The sequence below is a fragment of the Zeus faber genome (assembly GCF_960531495.2).
Source record: "Zeus faber genome assembly, chromosome: 9".
Lineage (NCBI taxonomy): Eukaryota > Metazoa > Chordata > Actinopteri > Zeiformes > Zeidae > Zeus > Zeus faber.
Genome location: NC_137197.1, coordinates 23212777 through 23233732, shown reverse-complemented (window position 1 = coordinate 23233732; position 20956 = coordinate 23212777). Strand labels below are relative to the sequence as shown.

The 20956-nt window shown below is 45.6% G+C and overlaps 1 protein-coding gene across 1 annotated transcript in view; it reads left to right on the top strand.

The window, feature by feature from the left end:
• Positions 1–5995: 5995 nt before the first annotated feature.
• LOC307235000 (calpain-5-like) overlaps positions 5996–20956 on the top strand; it is a 32014-nt gene continuing 17053 nt past the window's right edge. The window contains exons 1-2 of the mRNA XM_080006929.1: positions 5996–6308; positions 18563–18725. Coding sequence (XP_079863055.1) covers positions 18570–18725 — 156 coding nt within the window. The 5' untranslated portion in view covers positions 5996–6308; positions 18563–18569. The remainder of the gene's footprint in view (positions 6309–18562; positions 18726–20956) is intronic.

The following is a 20956-nucleotide window of genomic DNA, read 5'->3' as shown; positions in this document are numbered from 1 at the left end:
TGCGACGTGCACTTCATCCTTATATTGTCAGATAATATTCTCCTCAAAAGAGGTGTGTGTGTGTGTGTGTGTGTGTGTGTGTGTGTGTGTGTGTGTGTGTGTGTGTGTGTGTGTGTGTGTGTGTGTGTGTGTGTGTGTGTGTGTGTGTGTGTGTGTGTGTGTGTGTGTGTGTGTGTGTGGCTTAACGGCAACCGCTCTTCATCTGGGAAAATTTGAATGTAAAATCTATACAAAGCAGCGGTGTACGCCACTGTTCCACTGATTACATACATTTATATTTTTACTTAATGGTTTAAAAACACCGTACTGGTGTCAAATTAAGTTTAACACGACCCCTGACCATTGGCCGGCTGATGGCTCACTTCTTACATTTATAATCTTTATATATTGGGTTTTGGAAAATTTAAACAACATAAAAATAAAAATGTTGTCAGTGAGACCAGGAAACTATTTTAAAGGTAGGTTTCTCATCCACGATTGAATTTTCCAAAACCTGGAAATGGAGAAAATAGACAAATCAAGTGAAAGTGTAAATACATTTTATTTCTACTGAAAATTACCAATACAGGTGAAGAGTATTTATCTGTTGTAGTGAGAGTAGTTTTAACCAGTTACTTTCCACCTCTGCTCAAGTGACGTTCAGGACGAGGGAGGATGTTTTGGGTCGGGGCTCCTGATCGAACGTCTGTTTCTAAATGTCCATTTTGAACATTGGCTTCTCGGAGGGTGAGGCGGCGGAGACCCCCTCTTCCTCCGCCTCCTCCCCTTCCCTCCCTGTCTCTCTGCCGGGGGAGGAGGAGGCGCACAGGGGACCCTCTGAGGCGGCGGCGGCCATGATGGCGTTGAGTCGTGTCAGCGAGAGCGATCGCTGCTTGCTCCTGGGGGCGGGACTTTCCTCCTCAGCTGAGGGCGTGGGCAGGTGGCTGTACCGCAGCCCCTCGTCGTCGTACTGGTACAGGCGGATCACGCGGCTCCGTCGCGCCGGGGCGGGGGGCGGCTGGGGTGATTGCGCCTCCTCTCCTGCTCTTCCTTGGCTCTTGCTCCCTCGCTCGCCCCGTCCTCCGTCTTTGTTCTCCCTCTCGCCGTCTGTGTCAGAGGACGGGTCGCTGCTGTTCCCTTGTGAGGAGTCGTCCGTTTCCTCCACCTCCTCCGCCGCGCCCTCTCCCTGCAGGCTGTCCTCTTTAGCTCTGACCACCTCTACCTCTTCCCCGCTCTGCTTCCCCTCCTCCCTCCCGCCAGCCGCTTCGCTCCCGCTCTCCTCCATTGTCGCCACTGACGACTCTTCACTTTCGCTCCCTCTCTCCTCCTCCGCCACCACTCCATCACTTCCTCCACTCCTCTCCTCACCTGTCGCCCCTGACTCTGTTCCTCTATTCCCCTCCTCCCTAATCGCTCTGCTCTCCTCCACCTCCTCCTCCTCTCCTGTGGGGTCACATCCCTCCAGGTAAGCCGCGGTCTCCTGCTGCTCCTCCCGCTTGTGCCGGAAGCTTCTCTGGGGCTTGGCGGGTGGGGACGGGCTCGGGGTCGTCGCCGTCGTGTCCGCGGTCGGGTTTCGCCGCGCCTCGATCTCGTCGTAAAAGACCCAGTCACTGTGCAGGGTTGTCATGGAGACCTCACAGCCGCTGTGTGTTGTGTCAGCAGGGCTTCGGCGTCGTGGCAACGGCACTTTGGCAGTGACGACCCCAAAACACCTGCAGGACGAAAACGTTCACAAACACGTCAACGGGTTCACGGCATGGCTGTTGGTATCCAGGGCAACTGAATGGAAGCTGCTTGAAGTGATGACAGAGTTGAAACACTTTTTTTTTTTTTTTGGCAATAAATGTAAACCATTGTCTCTGGGACCCCAGTCTGAGAAGATTTTGATTCATGGATATGATTTAGTCCAAACCTCCACACCTGTATGCTATTGCTGGGACATTAGAAGGGTATTAAACTAGAATCAAAGTAGTCCTTATTATACTTTTTAATGGTGCTAATGTCGTGTAAAGGAAATAATGATGAATTTGAACGAGAAGTAGTTTGCCTTGGGACCCCCTGGAGCTTCTGGGCGGAGGCTGAAGGAGACCAGCCAGGGCTCGACAGGAGTTCTTGTTCCGTGAGCATACAGGACACGCGGCCACAAACTCCCAGGTGTCCCCATCCATGGACCCACGGACCCCCCTGAGATCCCCCAAGCCCCACGTTGAGAACCACTGTATTAGAATATTGTTAAAAGTATTGTTTCTCTGATCCTTAACTACAGTGAGTGCCATCCGACTGCGACAATAATAATAATAATAATCTCTCAACCCGACCAGATTGACAGTTGATAGGTGTGAGATTGGCGTCAGATGTTTTACCCAAATGAGAGAAGTTCTTATCGGTCTTTTCACCCACCTGAGGACGTGTGCCCGGCTCAAGGCCCCGGTGCCAAACCCCAGTAGAAAGGTCACCACCACCGACGCCGCCACAGCGGCTGCGAACTGATCGTCCGAGACGGCGGCCTGAATCTCCTCCTCGGGGCTCAAACCAGCAGCATCCCTCCTGGCCCTCATAGCTCCGTCCACTTCTCCGCCGTCGCCCCGCTGGAGCCTCCGTGCGGCTGAAGCGCTACACAGGTTAAAACAGACGTTGGTCTTTTGCCGAATCCGACTGCTGAGATGGAGCAAATAATTGTACGACGGTTTAATGCGATTACTTGAGATTTTGAGCGCTGCTGATCTGGTACGACCAGAGTGTAACTCCCTCTCTGGCCTGCAGGAGGCAGTAGTACAGGCCGCTGTGGTGGTGACTGGCGTCAGCTATCAGCAGGCTGCGGTCAGGCTGCATAGCCACGGGCCCCAGGTCACCGTGGACGCCCGAGCTCTGGACGTGTCCGAAGGGGGTGTGCCAGTACTGGACCACACCTTGGGGGGGGAAGGTATCGGGTACGAATAACTTATGGAAACGGCCACACGTCGACGCAACATTAGACCGAGTTTTTAAAATAGAACACAACCTCCAAATGCTGGTCTGAATGTATTGTGCTGACTGTCAGCGCCCACCTGCGCGCTGCCCCCCACCACAGCTTAAAACCAGAGCCGTCCCGGGTTGAACTTTGACCCTGCCGGTCGGGGCCACAGTCAGACGGCCCCGGCCAATGGCCGCTCCCGCTGGCGCCGCCGCGCCAATGAGAAGGGCCGTGAGCAGCGCCACGTCCTGTAACCGCGCTGTTAATGTTTTTACCAGCATCTGAAAAGGAAGAACAGCCGGGGGGAGAAAACATTGGCCAAGGTCAATAAATGCGCTGGAGTTTCTGTGGTGACCAGAGGACGAATCATAACAGCCACATATCAGCACCTCAATATGTACTGATCCTATGCACAAAGCATGCAGAGCGATATTACATATTATCATGCTAATAATACTTTAGTGCTCAAAGTATCGGTGTAAACACAGTGTGTTTAATGTATGATGTGTAATCTGCGTAAAAGAAGTCAGTAAGGGTCGGGCGCCAGGACGGTACTTCAATTCAGAGCGACTTTACAACCGGTGGGAAGGTCGGGGTCGGGTGCCTTGCTCGAGGGCACACAGGCAGCAGGACGTGGCGGATGAAGGAAGTTGAGCTGTGACTCCCCCGTCGTGACAAAGTCTCTCAAGTCACGTGGCGGTCCGCTTTTTAACGGGCTTTTACGTGGGCGTCCTCGTGGGGGAAAAACAAGAAAACCTTCCCCCGACCGCGTCGTAAAGCGTCAACGTCAACCATCCCCAACTTCCGAGAGGGGTGAGATCAAAACAACCGGTTGGCGAGAAGTGTGATCTGATTAAAAATAAATAATAATAATCAATGAAAACCTGCTTTCTAATCAATCAAATGATAATCAGTACCCAGCGAGTGTTCACCTCTTATGTCGATGAGCCACCAAACACGAGGCAAGTGCACATCTAGCGTGAAGCAGCGGATCCCCGACCAGCCTGGAACTGCTGTCCGTGACCTATGACCCTGCACCACTGCGACCCCAAGCAGCAAAAAGCGGAGACTTCAACAGTGTCCCCACCTCGGTGGCGCATCGTGGTTCGGGTGGTGGCGCTGCGGGGTTGTCTCGCAGTCCAAAGGTTGCCGGTTCGATCCCCGGCTCCCCCTGCCAGCGCGCTGTAGTATCCCTGAGCGGGACGCCTGCCTCCTGATCGCTCCCGGTGGCTGCGGGGCACCGGTGTGTGGATGACTGGTGAGTGGCTTTGGACAGAAGCGCTTGTTAAATGATGTAAACACTTACGTCGGTGCCGCGCGCGGAGCGTTCCCTGTGGACGGAACCCGGCTACGGTGCTGGATGTCTCCCCCCGGTGCTGCCCAAGATTAAAGTGCAGCTTCTCACATGACACTGGATGTCTTCTTCTCCCCTGGTGATGTTAAAGATTAATAGAGAGAGAGAGAGTATAACTGACACATTCTATCGCTGTTACATCCTCTTTCTATTCATTGCCTTACTTTATTGATCTTATATCGATGGGATCCGGCGTACTTATGGATATTTACGGTGAACGTCACGACCTTCATTTGTTATGCAGGAGTCTCCAACTTCCACTGGAAAAGGTCAAAGGACGCCCGTTGTCGTCTCATCTTTGGGACTTAAATTTACTTGGATAGAGGACAGTTTAGAGACCTGGTAGAATTAATTCTGAGCTTAGAACAGGGTCATATAATATAATATGACAAACAATCTCTTGAACTTGAACTTGAATATAATATTATTCTTTGCTTTGGGTTCAGGAAAACAGAATATCAACATTCTTTCATAATCCTTGTAATGCTTGGGACAGGACTTGGTTTCCTCTTCTTGGATCGAATTTGGACTGAAAGTTTAGTTAATATTGTGCAAATCAAATATATAAAATGACAGGATAAATACAAACACATGTCCAATAAGCCATGTGGTTGGGGGCTAGGGGGATTATTTTAATTATAGTCACCCCAACTAAATATTTTGTCTCGAAGTCCGTTTTATTTTGAACATTTAGGAGTTGCCTGAACATTGTTTGTCCTTTCATGACTACAGCCCCGACGCGTGTCCTGCAATTACCACCACGACCGCCAGAGGGCGCTGGCGTCCAACAAAGCGAACAGGATGGCGCTCTTCGCGGAAGTAATAAAACACTGACGTCTGGACGAAACACTGATTATTATTATTATTATTATTATTATTATACACAACTTTATTATACACAAATTATTATTATACACTTTTTACCTTGAAGAGATAATGTATTTTCTGGGGAAATAAAATCAAACACACGCAGGAATCTTATTCTTAGTTTTTTTTTTTTTGTTAAACGCGCAGAGGAATCCGGTGACGCCATCAACAACAGATGACGTCAACAGAGTCCTTTGTCGACGCTCCAGAAGTATTTTTAAAAGTACGATAAATCGAATAAACCTTTAAAAAGGCCTCTGACGATTCATGTCTGGCTTTCCTTAATGCATTTGCGCTATTTTTGTGTTCAGATTTTTCTTTTTTCTTTTTTGAATTGTATTTATTTGATTAAATTCACTTCAATTGTTACGATTTTATTTATCTTTATCTGTTCACTTCACGTTGGTCAGATTGTCTGTGCTTGTCATGCTCGAGTGAAGCTTTTGTATATTTGTGATCAACAAATACGAGTTGGAGAGAGAAACAAGTCCACTCGTAGTAGTAGTCGCGGTGGTGGTAGTATTTTTTAAGTACATTTTATTGAACTTCTCAAAGGTTGTTTTTGAAATTGAATTGAATTGATTTGTTTTGTTTTGCTTTGTTTTAATTTGACTGACTCAACTTGCTCCCAACGCCTTTGTGCTTAATTCAACTTGACATAAGGACGTAAACAGTGGAAGCTCCTCCCCCTGCCGTGCGCGAGTGCGGGCGTGCGTGCGTCTGTGTGTGCGTGTGTGAGAGTGCGTGCGTGTGTGAGAGTGCGTGCGTGTGTGAGAGTGCGTGCGTGTGTGAGAGTGCGTGCGTGTGTGAGAGTGCGTGCGTGTGTGCTGGGGCGTGCGTGTGTGCTGGGGCGTGCGTACACTTTGTTTCCATGTTCCGTGCGGGGCGTGTGCGTTCGTTTTAAAAACACAAAACACCCGCCGGTGAGAGGCTTTTTTTCCTGCGCTCCGCCGCCGGGAACCAAGGACCAAGGACCAGGGACCAAGGACCAAGGACCAAGGACCAAGGACCAAGGACCAGGGACCAGGGACCAGGGACCAGGGACCAGGGACCAGGGACCCCCACAGCAGCAGGACACCGCGGTGGACCCCCGTCGCGCTCCCCGCCCCGGGAGGACCGGCACTGCACCGGGGGAGAGCAACTTCGTTTTCCCAGGTAGTAACACTTCGTCTCACCGAAGAGAACGACGCTTCCCCGTCGCTTGCACGGAGGAAGTCACATCATTATGGGATGGATCCGTCACGCAATAGGGCGGAACGGAGTCACCGTTTTCACTGTAGAAACACTTCCTTTTTTTTTGTTTCAAGCGCACGTGGCTACTGTGGGAGAGTGTCCCCGTAAAACTTGTTTTTATTTCCCCTCTTTTCATTTGCAATGCACGTAATTGTGCTTTTAACCCTTTTTATTTTATTTTATCGTAATTGTTTTACCCTGTTGAGATGGGAGATGTTTTGCGGCGCGATCATGTTCCTACAGACTGCAGGATGTGGGACATCCGCACATGAAACCACGCCCTGTTTGGCTGGAGACGCTGCTTGTTCCTGCTCCTTGTTCCTGCTCCTTGTTTCTTCTCCTTGTTCCTGCTCCTTGTTTCTTCTCCTTGTTTCTTCTCCTTGTTCCTGCTCCTTGTTCCTGCTCCTTGTTCCTGCTCCTTGTTTCTTCTCCTTGTTTCTTCTCCTTGTTCCTGCTCCTTGTTCCTGCTCCTTGTTCCTGCTCCTTGTTCCTTCTCCTTGTTTCTTCTCCTTGTTTCTTCTCCTTGTTTCTACTCCTTGTTTCTGCTCCTTGTTTCTGCTCCTTGTTCCTGCTCCTTGTTTCTTCTCCTTGTTTCTTCTCCTTGTTTCTTCTCCTTGTTCCTTCTCCTTGTTTCTTCTCCTTGTTTCTTCTCCTTGTTTCTACTCCTTGTTTCTGCTCCTTGTTTCTGCTCCTTGTTCCTGCTCCTTGTTTCTTCTCCTTGTTTCTTCTCCTTGTTTCTTCTCCTTGTTTCTTCTCCTTGTTCCTGCTCCTTGTTTCTTCTCCTTGTTTCTTCTCCTTGTTCCTGCTCCTTGTTCCTGCTCCTTGTTCCTTCTCCTTGTTTCTTCTCCTTGTTTCTTCTCCTTGTTCCTGCTCCTTGTTCCTGCTCCTTGTTCCTGCTCCTTGTTCCTTCTCCTTGTTTCTTCTCCTTGTTTCTTCTCCTTGTTTCTACTCCTTGTTTCTGCTCCTTGTTTCTGCTCCTTGTTCCTGCTCCTTGTTTCTTCTCCTTGTTTCTTCTCCTTGTTTCTTCTCCTTGTTTCTTCTCCTTGTTTCTTCTCCTTGTTTCTTCTCCTTGTTTCTACTCCTTGTTTCTGCTCCTTGTTCCTGCTCCTTGTTTCTTCTCCTTGTTTCTTCTCCTTGTTTCTTCTCCTTGTTTCTTCTCCTTGTTCCTGCTCCTTGTTCCTGCTCCTTGTTCCTGCTCCTTGTTTCTTCTCCTTGTTTCTTCTCCTTGTTCCTGCTCCTTGTTCCTGCTCCTTGTTCCTGCTCCTTGTTTCTTCTCCTTGTTTCTTCTCCTTGTTTCTACTCCTTGTTTCTGCTCCTTGTTCCTACTCCTTGTTTCTTCTCCTTGTTTCTTCTCCTTGTTCCTGCTCCTTGTTTCTACTCCTTGTTTCTACTCCTTGTTTCTGCTCCTTGTTCCTGCTCCTTGTTTCTTCTCCTTGTTTCTACTCCTTGTTTCTGCTCCTTGTTCCTACTCCTTGTTTCTGCTCCTTGTTCCTGCTCCTTGTTCCTGCTCCTTGTTCCTGCTCCTTGTTTCTTCTCCTTGTTTCTTCTCCTTGTTTCTTCTCCTTGTTTCTACTCCTTGTTCCTACTCCTTGTTTCTACTCCTTGTTTCTTCTCCTTGTTTCTACTCCTTGTTTCTACTCCTTGTTTCTTCTCCTTGTTTCTTCTCCTTGTTTCTTCTCCTTGTTCCTGCTCCTTGTTCCTACTCCTTGTTTCTACTCCTTGTTTCTACTCCTTGTTTCTGCTCCTTGTTCCTGCTCCTTGTTTCTTCTCCTTGTTTCTTCTCCTTGTTTCTACTCCTTGTTTCTGCTCCTTGTTCCTACTCCTTGTTTCTGCTCCTTGTTCCTGCTCCTTGTTCCTGCTCCTTGTTCCTGCTCCTTGTTTCTTCTCCTTGTTTCTTCTCCTTGTTTCTTCTCCTTGTTTCTACTCCTTGTTCCTACTCCTTGTTTCTACTCCTTGTTTCTTCTCCTTGTTTCTACTCCTTGTTTCTACTCCTTGTTTCTTCTCCTTGTTTCTTCTCCTTGTTTCTTCTCCTTGTTCCTGCTCCTTGTTCCTACTCCTTGTTTCTACTCCTTGTTTCTGCTCCTTGTTCCTGCTCCTTGTTTCTTCTCCTTGTTTCTGCTCCTTGTTCCTGCTCCTTGTTTCTTCTCCTTGTTTCTTCTCCTTGTTTCTTCTCCTTGTTTCTTCTCCTTGTTTCTGCTCCTTGTTCATACTCCTTGTTCCTACTCCTTGTTTCTGCTCCTTGTTCCTGCTCCTTGTTTCTTCTCCTTGTTTCTTCTCCTTGTTTCTACTCCTTGTTTCTGCTCCTTGTTTCTTCTCCTTGTTTCTTCTCCTTGTTTCTTCTCCTTGTTTCTTCTCCTTGTTTCTACTCCTTGTTTCTTCTCCTTGTTCCTGCTCCTTGTTCCTTCTCCTTGTTTCTTCTCCTTGTTTCTTCTCCTTGTTTCTTCTCCTTGTTTCTACTCCTTGTTTCTACTCCTTGTTTCTTCTCCTTGTTTCTTCTCCTTGTTTCTACTCCTTGTTTCTTCTCCTTGTTCCTGCTCCTTGTTTCTTCTCCTTGTTTCTTCTCCTTGTTTCTTCTCCTTGTTTCTTCTCCTTGTTTCTTCTCCTTGTTTCTACTCCTTGTTTCTACTCCTTGTTTCTACTCCTTGTTTCTGCTCCTTGTTTCTTCTCCTTGTTTCTTCTCCTTGTTTCTACTCCTTGTTTCTGCTCCTTGTTTCTTCTCCTCGTTTCTTCTCCTCGTTTCTTCTCCTCGTTTCTTCTCCTCATTCCTGCTCCTTGTTTCTTCTCCTTGTTTCTTCTCCTTGTTTCTTCTCCTTGTTCCTGCTCCTTGTTCCTGCTCCTTGTTCCTACTCCTTGTTTCTTCTCCTTGTTTCTACTCCTTGTTTCTTCTCCCTGTTTCTACTCCTTGTTTCTACTCCTTGTTTCTTCTCCTTGTTTCTACTCATTGTTTCTACTCCTTGTTTCTACTCCTTGTTTCTTCTCCTCATTCCTGCTCCTTGTTTCTACTCCTTGTTTCTTCTCCTTGTTTCTTCTCCTCGTTTCTTCTCCTCATTCCTGCTCCTTGTTTCTTCTCCTTGTTTCTTCTCCTTGTTTCTACTCCTTGTTTCTTCTCCTCATTCCTGCTCCTTGTTTCTACTCCTTGTTTCTTCTCCTTGTTTCTTCTCCTCGTTTCTTCTCCTCATTCCTGCTCCTTGTTTCTTCTCCTTGTTTCTTCTCCTTGTTTCTTCTCCTCGTTTCTTCTCCTCATTCCTGCTCCTTGTTTCTACTCCTTGTTTCTTCTCCTTGTTTCTACTCCTTGTTTCTACTCCTTGTTTCTACTCCTTGTTTCTACTCCTTGTTTCTTCTCCTCATTCCTGCTCCTTGTTTCTACTCCTTGTTTCTTCTCCTTGTTTCTTCTCCTTGTTTCTTCTCCTCATTCCTGCTCCTTGTTTCTTCTCCTTGTTTCTTCTCCTTGTTCCTGCTCCTTGTTCCTACTCCTTGTTTCTTCTCCTTGTTTCTTCTCCTCATTCCTGCTCCTTGTTTCTACTCCTTGTTTCTTCTCCTTGTTTCTTCTCCTTGTTTCTTCTCCTCGTTCCTGCTCCTTGTTTCTTCTCCTTGTTTCTTCTCCTTGTTTCTTCTCCTCATTCCTGCTCCTTGTTTCTACTCCTTGTTTCTTCTCCTTGTTTCTTCTCCTTGTTTCTTCTCCTCGTTCCTGCTCCTTGTTTCTTCTCCTTGTTTCTTCTCCTTGTTTCTTCTCCTCATTCCTGCTCCTTGTTTCTTCTCCTTGTTTCTTCTCCTTGTTCCTGCTCCTTGTTCCTACTCCTTGTTTCTTCTCCTTGTTTCTTCTCCTCATTCCTGCTCCTTGTTTCTACTCCTTGTTTCTTCTCCTTGTTTCTTCTCCTTGTTTCTTCTCCTCGTTCCTGCTCCTTGTTTCTTCTCCTTGTTTCTTCTCCTTGTTTCTTCTCCTCGTTCCTGCTCCTCGTTTCTTCTCTTCCTTTCTTTCCATATCTAGAATAATATGAAGAAACAGTCTTTATTTCTCACACAACACATGCTTGCACACACACACACACACGCACATGCTTTTGGATGGTGGCCGGTGAAACGGCTCCTCTGCATTTGACCCATCCTGGCTGGTCCTTCCTCCGGGGCCACAGCCAAGAGCAGTGGGCAGCGTTCGTTGACGCCCGGGGACCAAGTGATGAGTGTCCATCGCTGGTCAGACGATGTTGTGCATGTTTTTGGTGGTGGGTCCTGACTGACGTGAGGTGGAGGAAACCCCATGTGAGCACGGGGAGAACATGCAAACTCCACACAGAAAGGCTCCTGTTTGGAGGATAACCCGCCGGAGCGGGTTATCTCCCAAGGCAGCAGTGCAATGCACTGCGCCACCGTGCCACGCGACATTTGTTTTTGCGAAAAGATCATACGAGCCGAGAACAACCGGAGCTTGGTGGAGACCTGACATCACAGGCTCCACAGAGACACCCGGCAGAGGGGTGGAGGTGGCGGAGGTGGCAGAGGGGCTGGAGGTGGCAGAGAGGGTGGGGCTTCTTTAGGAAACGGGGGCTGTTTGCCTCAACCTTTGCTCAATTTGGGAATTATCTGAAGAGAATGTTCTCTTTGCAGTGTAGTACAATATACAAGCTGTACACATGTGAGCCTGCTGTTGTATGTGTTGGTAAAAGCTGCTGCTGAAGCACTGGGTGTAGTTGTACTCACACTGTGACTAGTTATTCTGGTAAAAACACATTCCTGCTCCAGCCATGACAGCACTGAACAGGTTTCACTGATCCCTGCTGCCGGACGGAACTTCACGATTCATTTCATTACATTTTGACTTATGTTACTACTACCACGACGCTACTACTATACTACTACTACTACTACTACTACAACTACTACTACTACTACACTACTACTACAACCACTACTACTATTACTGGTACTATACTACTACTACTACTGTACTACTACTACTACTACTACTACTACTACTACTATACTACTACTATTACTGTACTACTACTACTACCACCACTTTACTTCTATTACTACTATACTACTACTACTGTACTACTACTACTGTACTACTACTACCACTTTACTTCTACTACTACTACTACACTACTACTTCTGTACTACTACTACTATACTACTACTGTACTACTGCTACTAATAATGCTGCTACCACTACTACTACTAATGTTACTACTACTACTAGACTACTACTACTACTACTACAACTACTACACTGCTACTACTTCTACTACTACTACTATACAACTACTACTATTATACTACTACTACTGCTATGCTACTGCTGCTACTACTACTACTACTACTACTATACTACTACTACTACTTCTACTACTACTACTGCTACTACTATCACACTACTACTACTACTACTGTACTACTACTAATGCTACTACCACCACTACTACTACTGATGTTAATACTACTATACTACTACTACTATTACTAATACTATACTACTACTACTACTATACTACTACAACTACTGCACTACTACTTCTAATACTACTACTACTATACTACTACTACTACTACTATACTACTACTACTACTACTATACTAATACTGCTACTACTACTACACTACTACTACTACTACCATACCACTACTACTACTGTACAACTACTACTAATTCTACTATACTACTACTACTACTTCTTCTACTATACTACTACTACCACTACTACTATACTACTACTACTCCTACTGCTATACTACTACTACTACTACTGCTGCTATACTACTACTACTACTATACTACCACTTCTACTACTACTACTATACTACTACTACCATAGTACTACTACTACTGTATTACTACTACTACCACTACTAATGCTACTACCACTACTACAACCAATGTTCCTACTACTACTATACTACAACTAATGTTACTAATACTACAATACTACTGCTACTACTATACTACGACTACTAATGTTACTACTACTACTACTACTACTTCTGTACAACTACTACCACTGTTACTACTACTACTACTATACTTCCAATACTATTACTATACTACTACTACTGTACTACTACTACTACTACTACTACTACTACTACCACCAGGGACTAGGGACTAGGGACCCCCACAGCAGCAGGACACCGCGGTGGACCCCCGTCCCGCTTCCCGCCCAGGGAGGACCGGCTGCACCGGGGGAGAGCAAGTTATTTCCAGGTAGTAACACTTTGTCTCACCGAAGAGAACGACGCTTCCCCGTTGCTTGCACGGAGGAAATCACGTCATTATGGGATGGATGGTGGCTCAGGAGGTAGAGCTGGTCGTCTAGTAATCTAAAGGTTGCTGGTTCGATCCCTGGCTCCTCCTGCTAGCGTGCTGTAGTGTCCTTGAGCAAGACACTCTAATAATTGTAAGTCGCTTTGGATAAAAGCAGGTGCTAAATATAATGTAATCATTATGGGATGGATCCATCACGCAATAGAAGGGAATGGAGTAGAATGGAGTTCACTATAGAAACACTTTTTTTCAAGTGCACGTGGCTACTTTGGGAGAGTGTCCCTGTAAAACATGTTTTTATTTCTCCTCTTTTCATTTGCAATGCACGTAATTGCGCTTTTAAACCTATGGAGGGGGTGGAGGTGGTGGACTTGGCAGAGGGGTGGAGGTGGCGGAGGGGCTCGAGGTGGTGGAGGTGGCGGAGGGGGTGGGGCTTCTTTAGGAAACGGGGGCTGTTTGCCTCAACCTTTGCTCAATTTGGGAATTATCTGAAGAGAATGTTCTCTTTGCAGTGTAGTACAATATACAAGCTGTACACATGTGAGCCTGCTGTTGTATGTGTTGGTAAAAGCTGCTGCTGAAGCACTGGGTGTAGTTGTACTCACACTGTGACTAGTTATTCTGGTAAAAACACATTCCTGCTCCAGCCATGACAGCACTGAACAGGTTTCACTGATCCCTGCTGCCGGACGGAACTTCACGATTCATTTTCACTACTACTAATATTACTACTACCACAACTACCACAACTACTACTACTACTATACTACTATACTACTACTACTAATGTCACTTCTACTACTATACTAACACTACTACTACTACTACTACTACTACCATTACTGATGTTACTAATACTTCTACACTACTACTACTATACTACTACAAGTAATGTTACTACTACTACCACACTACTACTGCAACTACTATACAACTACGACTGTTACTACTACTACACTACTATTACTACTTTACTACTATTACTAATGTTAATACTACTACTACTACTATACTACTACTACTCTACTACTACTACTACTACTACTACTAATGTTACTAATACTACTATACTAGTACTACTAATACTACTACTACTACCACTTTAATACTACTACAATACTACTACTAATGCTACTATTACTACTAATGATACTGCTAGTATTACTGCTACTTCTACTACAGTAGTAGTAGTATAATAATAATAATAATAATAATAATAATAATAATAAGAATATTACTGGCAGCCTCTTCCATTCCACTCTCTCCAGCTCCTTCCTTTCTGTGCAGATATTGTTTGCAGTGCTCTGCTCTCGGATCAACTCCCCGTGTCACTTCCTGCAGAAAGGCACTTAAGAAGCGAAGGAAACAAAACAATATTGAATAACATGGAAGACGCTGAGCAGTCAGACTCAGCTCCGCTCTGTTAAAAGCTCTTCTCCATCTCAGACTCTCCCTTCGCCTCGTATTTCAACCATTACTCATCTCACCCTTTTTTTTTTTTACTTTAACAGCTCTTAAACCAACTATCTGCCTGCGCCAGCGCCTCGCGTTGATTACGCACATTTGACTATTTTTTAGTATTTTTAGTATCTTTTAGTACTTTTAGTATTTTTAGAGCTTATTGACAAATAAACCCCTCGAACCTTGAATCTCGTCAAACCCTCTGGCTCAGCGGCATAGTAGGAAGGCTCTGAAGGTTCCGAAAGGTTCTGAAAGGCTATCTGAGGTCACAACGGAGGAACTTCCTGTTGGAGAGGAAAGCACACACACACACTTACACACACACTTACACACACACTTACACACACACACACACACACGCACGCACGCACGCACGCACACACACTCCGGCAGCTGATAGTAAGTCATCTCAGTTTTGTTTCACAATATCTGCTTCAACGCAGATCATCGTTTTAAAGTTTAACGGTTTCTCCAATTTTTTCCTCCTCGGAATGAGTTATGGTTTCCCTTTGTGTGTGTGTGTGTGTGCGCGTGCGTGTGTGTTGGTGTGTATGTGTGTGCATGATATACTGGTTGTGTGTCTCTGTTGGAGCCCACAATTTCCTCTGAAATCTGGACTGAATTACAGGAATGTGAAGTAAAGCCCCGTCGTCTTCATAACAAATAGCGGTGTAGATATCAAGCAAAATAGTCAGGATCATGACGTTCCATCCCATAATTCGACGGTCCGACGGACGCGCGTGATAAGCCGTCCGCTTTCTTTCCCGTCTCCCAAACTGTGACAAAGATTTTCCAGTTTTACCGAATCTGGCTTCAAGGGGATAACAACTCTGTTTGTCCAGGGTGGAAAGAGGGGGAATTCCACTTTTTACAACACACACACACACACACACACGCACACACGCACGGGCGCTTGCACGCACGTAAATATTTATAAATACTCTGACGCTGATATTCAATTATTTGTATTAACTTTTTTTCTTTTTTACAACTTGATGGATGGAGATGAACTGAGCCGGCCGCAGCTGCAACAGGCGGCGGCGTCTTGTTCCTTTCCTTGAGCAACTTGGGGTTGCCAGGTTTGCTCTGGGGAGATGGTGCAGAGCAGTGGGGCTCAAACTGAAAGGACCAAATATATATATATATATATATATATATATATTTGTGGGCCAGTTTATCAATATATCATCACCATGTCGCAGGCCACATTAAATTGTCTCACGGGCCTGATGTGGCCCCCCGGCCTGTAGTTTGAGACCCCCGGTGTAGAGTGAGTATTGTGTTTGAGGATCAAATCTGGCACCTTCTCAGGCCGGTTGCGTTTGGTTTCTTAAAATAACGGATGGTAACCGCGATGGTTTGGGGAGATCTGGGCCTTTCTGTAGATGGCTTTAAAAAATGGTCGCGGGTGGAGCTGGTAGGTCTGCTCCAGGCAGAGCCGCCGTGTGTGAACGCTCATGAGCACTAAGGCGGCAAAGCAGCCAAGACACCGAAGCACGAGACGTCTCATTAGTGTGTGTTCTGTTCAGTGTCACTGTGTGTGTGTGTGTGTGTGTGTGCGCGCGCGCGCGCGCGCGTGTGTCTGTGCGTGTGTGTGTGCACGCGTGTGCATGTGTGTGTGTGTTGTGTCCAGCATAACTGTTTGTGTGTGCACGCGTGCGTGTTCTGTTCGTTATCAATGGGTGTGTTATAAATGGCACTGATATGATTACTGACTGTCCCTCTACATCCCATAAACTGTCTCCATGGCAACCCGGCTGATATGATCACTGACTGTCCCGCTACCGCCCATAAACCGTCTCCATGGCAACCAGTTGGTCACGACCTCCGCTTTTTATCACCTCGCTCACGCTTGCCGTTCCTCTTTCGGCCTCGTTCTCTCTTTGCAGACCTCCTGGGCGGAGCAGAAGCTGACGTGGCGGCAGCTCCACGTTTTGGGGGGGGGGGCTGTGTGGTGGCTGGTGGTGCTACGTGCTACGTCAGGTGGCATGGTGTGGCTCAGGGTCCTGCTCAGTTCGGGTGTTGGTTTTTTAAGGCCGTTAGCCTCGATTAGAACACGTGTCCTGCTTCACCTCGAACGTCCTCCGCCGTTCCCATTGTTAACTGTACAGCACATATTTAAAGTGACATCATCAGTTCCAATGATGAAAAAAAAAAACCCTCAATGTATTAATATTTATCCCAAATATATAAATATATAGTAGCTCAGATTCCTCTTCTTCTCCTTCTTCTTCAGCCTTTCGGAATCAGCTTTTTGGGAGCCTTAAGAAACTCGAAAACTCACGAAGCTCCGCACACTCGTCGGTCCCGGCGTGGCATCTTGATATTCTACGGGAGAAAAAAATAATTATCGAACCTATTCCCTTTTTTCTACTTAAACTCAGGGAATTCGGCACAACTTATGTTACATCACTCGACTTAAAAAAAAAAAAAAAATGGGGTTCATTGCTCTGCGAGAAGGTCCTGGGTTTGATTCCCGCCGGCGGCTCTGTTGGCACCGTGCTCCGGCGGGTTATCTCCCATTTAGGGGCCTTTCTGTGTTTTTGTCACATGGTGTGGGCGTGGCAAAGCGTTGAATTTAATGTTTGAAAAAGGGAAGTGTTTTTACGTGACTTTTTTGTCACCTTTTTTTCATTTTCACGCTCCGCACTTTCACAAACTCCTCTGAGAGGATTTATGGGATGCACTTCAAACCTGCGTCGCACCCACGCGTGCGACCTCCAGGACGCTGTCATCGCTGCTTCCAGCTTTAATAGCATTTATTTTACTATTTAAACTAAAGTGTTACTTTCTGCTCAATATGATGATGATCATGCTGATGTCATGCTTCATGCTGCTGGCATGACAAACGCAAAGACACACACACACACACAAACACACACACACACACACACGCACACACACACACACTTTTACACAAAGAGACAATGTATAGGTGTATCCACACACATGCGAACAGACATTGACATACGCAGTCAGACACTATATGTTTTACAAAACACACGCGCACACACACACACACACACACACACACACACACACACACACACACACACACACACACACACAGAGTGCTGATCTGGGTCGTCATTGTGTCAGAAACATGTTTTTGCGGTCGACCCTCAGTTAAACACACTGGATTCTGTTTCGGCTCCATGTCATGTGACCTGGCTGGCGCCTTGTGTCTGACTCGTGTGGTGTGTGTGTGTGTGTGTGTGTGTGTGTGTGTGTGTGTGTGTGTGTGTCTGTGTGTGTGTGTGTGGACCCCTCATTTCTACTTTATTTGCTCAGTTGGTCGTTACAAACCTGCTGCCCTGACTCCAAGCCTGTGTCTGACAGCTCCTGTTTACTGACTGCCTGACTCTGCCCTAGCGCCCCCTGCAGGTGGGGCTCGGTACTGAAATCTCCCAGGATGTTTCTCTGCAGTTCATTGGTTCATTCATTCCCTCGGCCCACTCGTTCCCATTCAGCGTCTCCCGCCTCCACCCTTCCCTCATTGATGGCGACTGACAATAAGCGATTGTTCGGCGCCAACTCCCCTCACACTCTACGGGGGAGAGATATTTCCTCGAGGTTTTGTTTCGCAGCGTTTCGGCGCCAACACAGCAGCTGTGCAGCAGTGTGTTCACAGAGAGTCCCTCTGTCGCTCTCTCTCCATGTGTCGGGTCGATAAGGCCCTGCAGCGTCTGCAGCAGAGTAACATGTAACGGGGTTTCCAAGGTTTCACCCAGCGAGCCAGCAGGGCCGACCTGATAGAGTGTGTGTGTGTGTGTGTGTGTGTGTGTGTGTGTGTGTGTGTGTGTGTGTGTGTGTGTGTGTGTGTGTGTGTGTGTGTGTGTGTGTGTGTGTGTGTGCACTTGATAACCCCCTCGATAACCCCCTAATTAATACAGTTTTATCTTAGAAGTTCTTGAATGTATATAATTACTTCCTTTTCTTGAACACTGCTCTACGGCCAGCCTGGTTTTAATGGTTTTTTTTGTTGGTTTCTGTACTATTTTTCCATTGGCCTGTTTGTCTGTCTATTGCTTTTTATTGATTTTGCAAAAAAATATCAATATTGTAAATCTTTTTGAAATGGAACTGAAACATACTTAAAACTATGAACATACATCTTTTAAAAGCATTTATTTTAAAATGTTTTTTCCATTTCAATAACGCGTAGCAGTGATTCAGTAAGAGATAATAATGAAAAAAAACCACGGGACCCTTTTTAAGAACAAAACAGCACTTTTGGTCAAATTTTGATGGAATAACATAAAGTTCCAGAAAAATAAACAGTATCAGGGCCCTTTACGATGAAAAAAGTAAAGCAGCGTTTTATCTGTGGAAATCTCCACCTTCCGCTACTGCAATATAATACTGTAATATAAATTCATGCATTTGTTGCAAGGTAATAGAGTTATTTGTGTGTGTGTGTGTGTGTGTGTGTGTGTGTGTGTGTGTGCGTGTGCAGGGTGGTGATGGTGGTCCCGTACGAAGGCCAGTCCTTCTCTACGTTGAGGAGGCAGTGCAGGGAGAATGGCCGCCTGTTCGAGGACCCGCTGTTCCCCGCCGCCGACAGCTCGCTCTTCTACCAGAGCAACCGCATCGGCCGCGTCACCTGGAAGAGACCCAAGGTGAGCGAGCCGGGGCCGGGGCGATCAAACACGCGCAGGCACGCGCGCACACCCTCCCCAAAACATGAGAGGAATGGGATGGAGTCGGAAGAGAATAATCTGAATGATCAGATGGAGCAAATAGGATACAAGCCTGGAACGTTTATATTCATTAGGGTTTAATTCTGAGGGGAATATGGAATAATATAGAATAATGTCAGATATCGATGAGTTGGGTTTAAGGTTAATAATAATATAATAATAATACAATTCTAATATTTAATTTCTCTATTGAAACGTTGGTAGTTGTGGTCTGTATGTACAAAGTGTCACTGTGCTGGTACAGAGTTGTATGGTGAAGCGTCTCATCAATATACAATTGAATTGAATCAAATGGTGGTCAAATGTTTCTTTTCTAAATGAATTTATTGGAGCTCAAAAATAAATTGAAATGATAGAAATGAAAACATAAATAAATACGATGACTGAAATAAGATTAATATTAATAATAATATTGTATATAGTGTATATACAGTGTATATAAAGTAATAATATACAGTATGGACGGCCACCCTGCTGCTAGTTCTAAAGTCTAGGAATCCTACTGCTATGGACCGGGTGTGAACAGCACTTTGAAACACAAAACGAGATTCTAAACGAAGCGATTCTCTCCTTCGTGGAAACTCCTTTTTCTTCCCCCTCGACGTCACTCCCATTATCGTCACAGGATAATTCCGACCTTTGTTGCTGAAGTTTCTGGACGTGGCAGACACAGATGACACATCCTCACATCTGGTATTGTTGCACGTCAGCTAAATGAAGGAAAAAATATATATAAAATATGGGATTTTTAATCTTGCGGATTACCACTTTAAGTACAATAATTGAGTAAAGGCGCTGGTTTACCTTTCATTCCTGGTTCCTTTAACTCCCATTAGGTTTGGAGGGAACATAAAAACTGTGCTGCTTTTTGGAGAAAGTGGGAAGGAAAACACATGGTTGTGTTGTTGATGCACTGCAACACCTGAAATCCAGGACAATGTAGGAAATTGCTCCAGCCTAATTTAGGCAAATGATTGATATTTTCTAATCAGAGAAAATGGAAATAACACCAAACATATGATGTTTTAATAGATTCTTAGCTTATTTTTAGTAACCTTATGATTAGTTTCTGTATTATACAAGCGAATGGAGAGAGTACATTCCAAAGCGGAATGTGTGTTTAATCGGGAGCGGGGTAGAGGAGACTCCCAACTCAGTGTTTACGCAGAGATGACTTGCTGCTGCTTTCTGAACCCTGTTAAAGTAGACAGCAAAGCGGAGTCATAATATAACCACAAACCGTCTCACTGGAGAATACAGAGTGTTCATTTAGCGCTGCCTGGATGAATAGAATAATTTTATACCGCCCCGGTCCCCGGTGTGATCATCGATACTCCATCACTGCTGCTGTCCATTCTAAGAGGCTCAGGCGTCATTGCTCCTCAAATACGGCAATTCATTGCAATTCACTTTTCTTAATTCCGGTCTTCCAAATAGATTAGAAAAACAACCTGATAAAAATCTGTTCATGCATATTCGTTTCAGCAGCCTCGCAACAAAGATGTGCGTGCTTTGCTGGTGGGCTGTTTTTGGAGATTTTATTCTTTAATGAGTTTGATGGATGATCAAACCTAGCAGGCCGAGGCAGAGTCAGGGCCGCTTACCGTCCATCGTTAATGATTCATGTTTGTAAGTATTAGGCAGGAAGCAGATCAATCGATCAATACCATGGAACTGAACAGGGCGTGGAGGCAGAGGAGACGAGAGCTCACTTTGTGGGGAAGGAGGAAGCTGAACGCAAACTAGAGAGGAATATTTAAACGTATGTCAGGCCCCTAAAGTTCTACATGTACCTCCATGTTTACTGTACTTTAGTGTAATTCTGCTGTTGGTTTTTGTTAAAACTTTCCATTTATTGGTTTCTGATAAAACCTCGTGATGATCTGATTTAATTTTTCCACCAAAGATTCATGTTCAGTTTTAATAAGAGCAAACGAGTTTCACTCCAACTAGAATCCAAACGTATATTTGAATAAAGGCGTGCGTCATATTTCTCATCAATTTTTTTTCTGGACTCTAATAGAAACACAATATGAAATCGAATCATTTTCCTGCAACACTAGATTTTCGTGTTCTTCAACTCGGTTTATCAACGGTTCAGCAGCCACTGGATTCCACAAAGATTTGGGAGTTCCACAGATGTTTGAACA